An 8,840-nucleotide genomic window follows, 5' to 3' on the forward strand; every position below is an offset into this window, starting at 1 on the left:
GCAGTGAAATTAATACATTTTAGGGATAGGGTTACTTCTTACTTAGGGTGTTTTGAAAGTTGTTTTAAGAAAAAGAAACATTTAAGAGTAGTTTGATAGAAGATTATTGGTTCATAATTAGACATTAAGATAGACCGATGAAGTTGGTGATGAGAATTATCAAGCATAATTGATCACCTACTAATTAGGTACTCTTTCCACCCACCACTATCATCTACCACTTCTTCTGCAATTATTTTCCACCCTCCATTACTAAATCTAATTACTTCTTTTATAACCTTCTCAGACAATTTCAAAAAGTACCCATTTCTTAGGTTGCACCAAACCCAAAATTTACAATTTGCATACTTTGGGTGAGTTTCAAAGCATGTAAATGAAATTATTCAACTAGTGGTATTGCACCTGATTTTTCACTAAATATCATTTGCTAAACTCTCATAAAATAAAATGCATGATTACTAATACTCTTTCCGTTCCGAAGTTATAGTTATTTTAACTATTTAGTTTTGTTCCAAAACTATAATTATTTTATAAATTCAAAATAACATTTATAAAGTTTTTTTTTTCATTATACCCTTATTTATATTATATCTATCAGAATAAGTTTTACAGAACTATTACATTAAATTATGATATTTTACTCTACAATCTTAGTAATTAATGTTTTCTGAATGATGGTGTGCTAATATAAAACAACTACTCCCGCTAAACCAAAATACAAACAAAAAGAAGTAATATTTGGTAGAGTTAAATATAAACAAATTTTAGTTTCCTAAACTCTACTTCAAATTATTATTTCAAAAATATTTTTATCTTTAAACCTAATCACCATTCTCAATAAATATATTTGAGATTAGTTTATGAAAAATATCACCTTATTGAACAAAAACAAAAATATTAAATGAACTTGTAAGGCCATAGACCTAACCCGATTGTTGGTAATTTATGGTCGTTATCCGACCTTCATATTTAGTGTAATGTCATAGTCATGAGATCTCAATCAATTAATTTTAATCACTCAATTAAAATAAAATCAAGACCATAAAGATAGAGGGTAGAGTTTTGTCCATATATACCATGTAACACTCTACCAGAAAGATCATATAATACATACCGGTAAAAGATACACTTATCATCACTGTTTCAAATGTTTTAGGTCAGAGATCGCCTACATTTTGTCTGAAACAGAACTTAACTAACATTCTTAATCAATGTGAAAATATTCAAGTTTGCTTATAAGAGTCCGGTAGTAATATAGTATTGGAAGGGAGAGCAAGTATTCTGGTAAAAACATACAAATGTTTCTGTGTATTACTTTTGTAACATATAATTCTAAATGGAACAGAAACAATAGCAAGTTGCAAAAGCCATCTGAAAATGGTAACTATAAACCATGCGGAAGTCAACAGCATGATCACATCTTGGAAATTTTCTATTACAACATATAAGGAAAAAGAATAGATATATTGTTCTATCTACAATCTGTCTCTTCCTTGAATATACAAGATTGAAAAGAAGAAAATAAACAGAAGCAATCAACAAATCACACCCACAACAGGTCTTTGACACATTCTCTGCAGTGGTTTGAATTTCAGTCACACTCGTATGCACAATTGGAAGCAATCCAATAAATAAATAAGTTGGCTTTTTGGTTGACCTTTTATGGATTGTAACCAATTCAGTTCCACACAAGTTATCAAAAAAGCTTGATACTTAAAAATTGTGCTCTACCTTTGTCACCATATCGAGAACTCATTGCACTCCTTGAACCACAGTTTTCTGGGCAGTTGGTGGATAAGATAATCTCCTAGCTTTTGAATTGCCTTTTGCATTGGCAGAAGGAGGAGGCCCTTTTGCAATGGCTAAAGGAGGTTTAACTGAGACTGGAGTTTTTGGTGTTGATGCGTTCTTATCCTTCTCAACCTTGTTTGGTTGCTTATGTTGAGCTTTCTCTGGGGTGACAGATAAACTGGAGATACGGCTTTCCCAAGGTCGAGCAGCAATCCACCGTTCCTTCCAGCTCCAACCCCAATTAGCCTTGCTAACTTCATAACTACCAAGCACTTGGCTCTGACTAGAGTTGGCCCTCCACTGATATGATTCATAATATATGCATGCAATGTGATTATCAGTTGGATAAGGTAATAAAAGATATTGAGACATTCCTAAGACTAACAAACCTACCTGATGGGAAAAGGCATATGCCATGGCTCTTTCGCGCTTAACTGCTGCTTCTTCCCTCTGATGTATCTTTCCAAGGATTTCCTCCATGGTTTCAGAACCACCAGACCATTCAACCTGCAATTTATGCTATCTAGTGCTCAGAACAAGACTAACTGAATTATGTTCAAAGAATATTATGTATCTAGTGAAATAGAGAAGGCAATATTCCAGGAAGACCATAAATTTCCCAGAAAAATATAAACACTACTAATAATTTCTCACCACTATGAAATAACTGAGACAACTAAAATACATCAATAGGCTCTTCATCAAATAGACAGATGAAAATTTAGATTCAGTTAGTGATAGCATTGGAAGAAGATACGACATTTTTTTAAGCAACAGGATGTCACAGTTGACATGTAACCTTTTCCCTTAAACATTAAGTTAGAAGTTCGATCTAAGCTCTGTGCGTATGAGAAGACTTTTGTTAGTAGATGTCATCCCCCCTTAGATAGATCTTAGTACCTCGAGATATATTAGTCTTGCCTCTCGGCCTAGGGATACTCCAGGTTCACAAAAAAATGGTCTTTTAAAAAAATTTAAGACTGGAACAAGCTTAAAGAAAATGAGGGCAAAGCAAACTCAAGATTACCTCCAGATCATGAAGTTTTGCTTCCAGTTTTAATTGAGACTCTAGTTTCTTCCTCCTGATCCTGTCTTCTGTTACCATACATATTCGACGATCTCTGATCTCACCTTGTATCTTGCTCCATGAGTGAAGATATGTTATAGCTGCACTGGCTTGCTTTGTAACAGTGAAACCTTCTGTTAGGATCTTCAGTTTTGAAAATCCTTTCATGCGACGTAAAGCCTTTCTAGCCTGGACAGTTTAAAAGTCAGAGTTACAAAATAAACACCAGTCAAAGATATTAAGACATGTTTGGACTATAATAAATAAGTAACACAAATCTACATCTGAATGCCTCTAATACTAATCATCAGCAAGCATAAATCAAGAGTTGATTAGTAAAAAATTTACCAATTCATGTTTGTTTTGAAGAATTATAGCATGCAATTATAATTAATGAAAAGGAAAAAGGTGTCAAGATAGAGAGATAAAATATCACTCTTCGCTCAAAAAACAATAGGAGAATTTAAAAATCCACTTTGCACGTAACAATATGAAAAAGAATGAATCTCCAATCCCACGAACATTATGAAAAACAAGGGTCAATTGAACCCTTGCCGTCCTAATGTATTAGTCAAATTCAGCACTTAATTCATAAAATTAAGAACACAGCAGATTTGATTTAATGACATTTTGCAATGCCCTTCGCATCATGCAATGCAGTAGATATAGCTTGAATAATACCACTAGTGTGTGTAAACATAGTAATTTAATTCCACAGTATTATGTCTACTCTGCAATATTTTTAGTTTTTCTGTAAACAAAAACTCAGCAATCATACATCCCTCTAAAATGAAATCAGAAATCTGGCATACAAGCAATAACGGTACAGTACTACATAAACATTGACAATGGAAAAATGAAATAATATATACAGAATTATGATTGCTAAAGATGCTCAATAAAAAATGTCAGACTAGAGTTATCATACACATATATTATAAAAGAACCTCTCTGCACATTTTTCAACTGAACACACCTTATAAGCTCGGAATGCAGTCTGGATCCTTGTTGCAGCAATAGTTTCAACTGACACCCCAGGTGAGACAAGGTTTTCACTTTTAATACCATTTGCTAAATCACTAGACTCTTTTCCAGTATAATTGTCTGACTTTGATGCATTTAGTTTCTCTTGAGCTAAGATACCCTGTCTCAAAATGTGGCCAGACAGAGATAGAAATATTCTGGTTACAAGGGCTCATGAAAAATATATTGAAATACTTGATAAAAATGGTATTTCTGCAGCCTAACATAAACAAAGCAATTAAGTTTTTGTAAACAACATTACTGTGCATCATCATATGCATGATCATTCCAAACTCAGTTAAAATACGGTTTAAAAAATAGCTACATTCATTTAGAGGTGTATTGCAGTCAGAAATATTGAATGACCTTATAGTTTATAGAGGGCTTCTAAACTAACTTTGCTCTTCATTTTATAGCAACAACGTACTGGACAGTATGTTAGTCTTTTAAATTATAGAAAAGAACTTAAGATTCATTTTCGTAACAACTTAATAATAATAATAATAATAATAATAATAATAAGTTATTTTCATAAGCACTCCTGACGAGTTATACTTATCCAAGTACTTATATCATAAAATAAATCCAAATAAGTAGTAAATAAGTTCTTCCAATCAGACCCTGGGTATGGGTCTAGAGCCAACTTACTACAGTTTTGTCCTTTATTGGAAATGAGAACTGCAATTATATAAAGGCTTTTATCTCTATATCACGACGTAAATAATTTAAGATAAAGGGGCATCAAAACTCAAGTTAATTCAATAGTTTAGGAGAATAATGGAGGTATAGAGGTTTAAAAACAACAGATTGACATTTCTGCAATTTAATCCATGCAAGGATTAGAAAAAAAGACTACAAATGATAGGAAGTACATTGTACCTTTGCTTTCTTTGATCGGCCTTTCTTTGATTTTCTTAAGCTAATTATTGTCTTAAACCAATGTGAACCCATTCTTGATGCGAAGTAACTTCTTTCAAAATAACATAGCCCTGGAAATATACCAAACATTAGCATCTTATCTCACTCTTCATTAATACACATTCAGGCCTTAGAAAGTTAGACACTTAGACTTCTAAACATTAGTCTATGTAGAAATACATGATTTTAAAGCTTGATAAGGGAATTTCGTGTGTACATTGTTTTATAAAAAAAGTCCAATGCATATACTATATTCAACCAATGAAAAATTCTGTCCCAAATATACATAGTATGGATCCTATCAGAAATCACACTAGGATCAGAAAAGCTTACACACAATTTCAGACACTACAAAAAGAAAGCAGCAAATTTAACATATTGAAGCTAAATGTAATGAAAATATAGGACATGCTGTTATAGTTGATAAAAAAAAAACGACTATTTGTTGTCTTCCCAGAAATAATAACAGCCAAGTCAGCGAAACTTCCAAGAGAAAACAAAACAAACTCATAATGTGATCTACCAAAAACAGCACATCAAAAACATGGATCAAGAACTCAACCTCTGGAAAAGAAACGATGAATATGTCCAAAATGAACATTAAAATGGGTTTCCCAGCATCACAAAAAAAGAAAGAAAAATGCAAGTGGGGTGAGAAAGACAGGCATACCAGAGAAGTTCCAAAGGAGACCCCTTTTCTTTCCTGAACTGGCAACGTAGCAATGGGGTGTGGGGAAAATGATATATTAGTGTAGAAGTAAAGAGGAAGAAAAGTAGAGAACGAAGAGAGAGAGAGAGAAAGAGTGAGGAAAAGAATAAAAGGTGGGTGTGAAATGTGGATTGCCATGGCCCAATACCAGCCATAGTTCTATAAGTTGAAGGAAAGATGAATGTAAGTCCAAAAATGAAATAAATATAAAAGGAAAAGACTTTATGTATGTGAAAGCGACGACCGACGAATACATGATAAGATGGGGTGAGGGTAGTCTTGCGCTGTTGCCCTGAACGGACCCACATAGATATTATCGTAATATGGCATACATAGTTGGTTGGATTTTTGGAGAACTCGACAAGGAACCCTAAAATGACACCACAACAAATTCTATTCTACCAATCTTTTCATCTTCACGCTTTGCTTTATCTCCTCTGCTATTTTTACATATTCTTTGAAGGGAGTTTCTTACAATTTTTAATATTTTCTATTTGTAGTAAAATGATAACCAACAAAAATTATACATTTGCAAAAGGGGATTTATTTTATATTATTGAAGATTATTAGTATATATATATATGGTAGAGACAAAACAGATAGATGGGTATAATTTGTTGTGGGATCATCTGGTGCAGGCAAGTGTATTAGATCCTTAAATTAAGGTTCCGACGTGGAAGGTTGTCGGCCGTTGGTGAAAAATCAACTCATGACAGATAGGAACATAAATTAAAAAAAATAATAATAATATAAAAACTGGTCCCGACGAGGCTCGAACTCGCGACCTCCGACTCATAAGACCAGCGCTCTAACCAACTGAGCTACGGGACAACTTTAAAATCGTGTTTTATGAAATTTAATTTAATTTTTTATTAGATTATGTTTTTTGTGTAAATATTAGTTTTATAGTCCAGTCACATATTTATTTGAATTTTAAGGTCTCATTCTTCATTCAAAACTTTTATTCTATAATAGAAATTTTATACAATTTTTATATTATTATTTGTTAATTATGTTCATATATCTTAAATTTTGTAAGAATTCATCTTAATTCATTATTAGTTGTGTTATATTTACTTTTTTTATTCTCATTTCCCCCCTCTTTTAGTTTTTATTTTATTTCATTTTCTGGTATTTGATAATATCAATTCCAATCAAATAATAAATTTATAGGAAAATTAAATTGATACAACACATTAAATAACATTGCCGATTATAAAACATTAAATAATATTACAATTCCGTATCATTGTTAAATAAAAGTTATCGAATTAATCTTACATATAAAACAAAAAAAATTACATATCAATTTGCAAATTGATATAAATAAATCAAGTAAATATAAATAAGTGCCTCATGTTCAACAAAATAAAATATGATGATCCAATTTATTTTGTGGTCGCTAATTAATATCAATTAAAATGAAGATTAAACACAACAACATAAAGTAATTCATATAAAAAATAATGTTTTCATATATATTTCTTATCCATGTTTAACTGAACACTTAATTATAAGATAAAATTTTAATTACATTCGTGAATAAGTAAAATGACATTTAATGAATATTATATTCATACATATTTTAAAATCAGTATATGCATTTATCAATTTGCTTTTTATTTCCAGAATAAATCATTGGGCAACAAATTGAGCAGAAATTTCAATGACATAAGAAACTCATACCAACTTTCGTTCTGGTTGGAAATTGGAGCATGAGGAGTCTCCTTCAAACACTTGTAATGGCATACTATTAATTTTTTTCAACTTAAAATACTTTATGCACTACTTTCTTAAGAAGGTTATTTCTTATAAACCTCTCACTTTGAAAATTCTTGAAAATTCTTTGCTTTTTGTATTGCTTAAGTGGCACCAAAAATAGACATCACATTTCACCCTTCCATTCATAAACTATTTCATTTTTTATCTTTCTATTCGGAAATATTATATTTGTCCTTTAATTTTTTTTGCCTCATTAAGTTTCTTTATTTAAATTTATTTTTTTGGTTTTTTTTCTAGAACTTCAAGTTTCCATTTTCTACCCAAAATTTATACAAATGAAATTAACTGATTAAATTATACCCAAAATAAAAACCCAATCCCTCTTTCTTTAAATCTTAAGAGTAATATATATTTAAAATTAAAAATTAAAAAAAGGATATTTTTTACTCAATAAAATGATAACAACTAAAACACTAAATAAATTTCTCCATTGAAATTTAGTCTGTAATGTAGCTAGAAGTCTTTGTCCCTAAACATCAATTGCTCCAAACACCCAACAAAACAATTTGTTGCGCCAAAGTCAACAATATTGACGGAAACAAATTTAAGATTGAAAGTAAATGGTTCCATTTTGCGTGTTTCAAAGTTTGTTTTCCTCAGCAATAATTTCCATTTGAAGCCGTGGAATATGTTCCGTATAAACACAATCAATCTCCATAGTAGATTCCATTGAAATCAAATAAGCATGGGCTCTAAGGAAAAGCATGACGAGGAATCACTTAGTGTAGGCCTGAAGTTGATGCTAGCAGCAGCTCTCTCTTTACTTAGTATGATCTTGTTCATCATCATCTTCCATTTCAGTGTCAAATATTTCATCAGACGCCAACAGAGGAGACGCCAAAACGACCTTCTTTACCAGATCACCACTCAAATAACACCAATTGATGTGAGTTCTGTGGAGCCATGCAACTCTGGACTGGAACCTTCGATCATAGCCTCTCTGCCTAAACTTTTGTACAGCCAAACGGAACAGTTCAAGAAAGGTGAAGTCATAGAGTGTTCGGTTTGCCTTGCCACTATTACAGAGGATGCAGTTACTAGAGTGCTACCAAATTGTAAGCACATTTTTCATGTTGATTGTGTCGATAAATGGTTTAGTTCTAACACCACATGCCCAATTTGCCGCACTGTGGCTGACCCAAAGGTGGCACCAGAAGAACATGATCATTTGGCCACAAGGGTCCACCAAGTGCAACCCACAGCACCACCTGCTGTGAGTGGTGATGAGGTAGAAGATGGTGATGAAATGGAGAAGGTGGGGTGTTCTGGTTTGAGAATAGGATCTTTCCATAGGATGGTCAGTAACAGGGAAAGATCAGGGAGGACTCAAAGTTGTGATGAATCTACAATAGATATAGGAAGACACTGAATTAAGTAGTGATTGTATTGTTATTTGCTAATTTTCTCCTTTCTTTAGTTTGGATGGGCATTTATATGTTTTTATATGGGGTGTTGGAACTGTTTATGCCACAATTTTCCTGTATTTGTGATTGCTTTGTATTTCTGTTCATTGTATCAGGGATAAACTGAATAAATAATATTATTTCCCTA

General features: G+C 32.1%; 2 protein-coding genes and 1 non-coding gene across 4 annotated transcripts; 1 reads left to right on the forward strand and 2 right to left on the reverse strand.

The window, feature by feature from the left end:
- Positions 1-1,358: 1,358 nt before the first annotated feature.
- LOC137832523 (protein IQ-DOMAIN 9-like) lies at positions 1,359-5,937 on the reverse strand. 2 transcript variants are annotated; one of them, XM_068640722.1, is made up of 6 exons: positions 5,469-5,937; positions 4,760-4,869; positions 3,834-4,001; positions 2,819-3,046; positions 2,185-2,298; positions 1,359-2,091 (listed from the first exon to the last, which is right to left on the reverse strand). In XM_068640722.1, exons 2-6 carry the CDS (start codon positions 4,829-4,831, stop codon positions 1,753-1,755), a joined length of 921 nt encoding a protein of 306 aa, XP_068496823.1. In that variant the 5' UTR covers positions 4,832-4,869; positions 5,469-5,937; the 3' UTR covers positions 1,359-1,752. The 2 variants fall into 2 exon arrangements, with proteins under 2 accessions (XP_068496823.1, XP_068496824.1); XM_068640723.1 differs by having other exon boundaries at positions 5,361-5,471.
- Positions 5,938-6,264: 327 nt separating this feature from the next.
- On the reverse strand, positions 6,265-6,338 carry TRNAI-UAU (transfer RNA isoleucine (anticodon UAU)). Its single transcript has one exon. It is a non-coding gene; the product is annotated as a tRNA-Ile (tRNA).
- A 1,321-nt stretch (positions 6,339-7,659) lies between these two features.
- Positions 7,660-8,840, forward strand: LOC137832524 (RING-H2 finger protein ATL39-like). Its single transcript, XM_068640724.1, has one exon. The coding sequence runs from the start codon at positions 7,975-7,977 to the stop codon at positions 8,656-8,658; it is 684 nt and encodes a 227-aa protein (XP_068496825.1). The 5' UTR covers positions 7,660-7,974; the 3' UTR covers positions 8,659-8,840.

Source organism: Phaseolus vulgaris, chromosome 6 (genome assembly GCF_000499845.2).
Source record: "Phaseolus vulgaris cultivar G19833 chromosome 6, P. vulgaris v2.0, whole genome shotgun sequence".
Classification (NCBI taxonomy): Eukaryota; Viridiplantae; Streptophyta; class Magnoliopsida; order Fabales; family Fabaceae; genus Phaseolus; species Phaseolus vulgaris.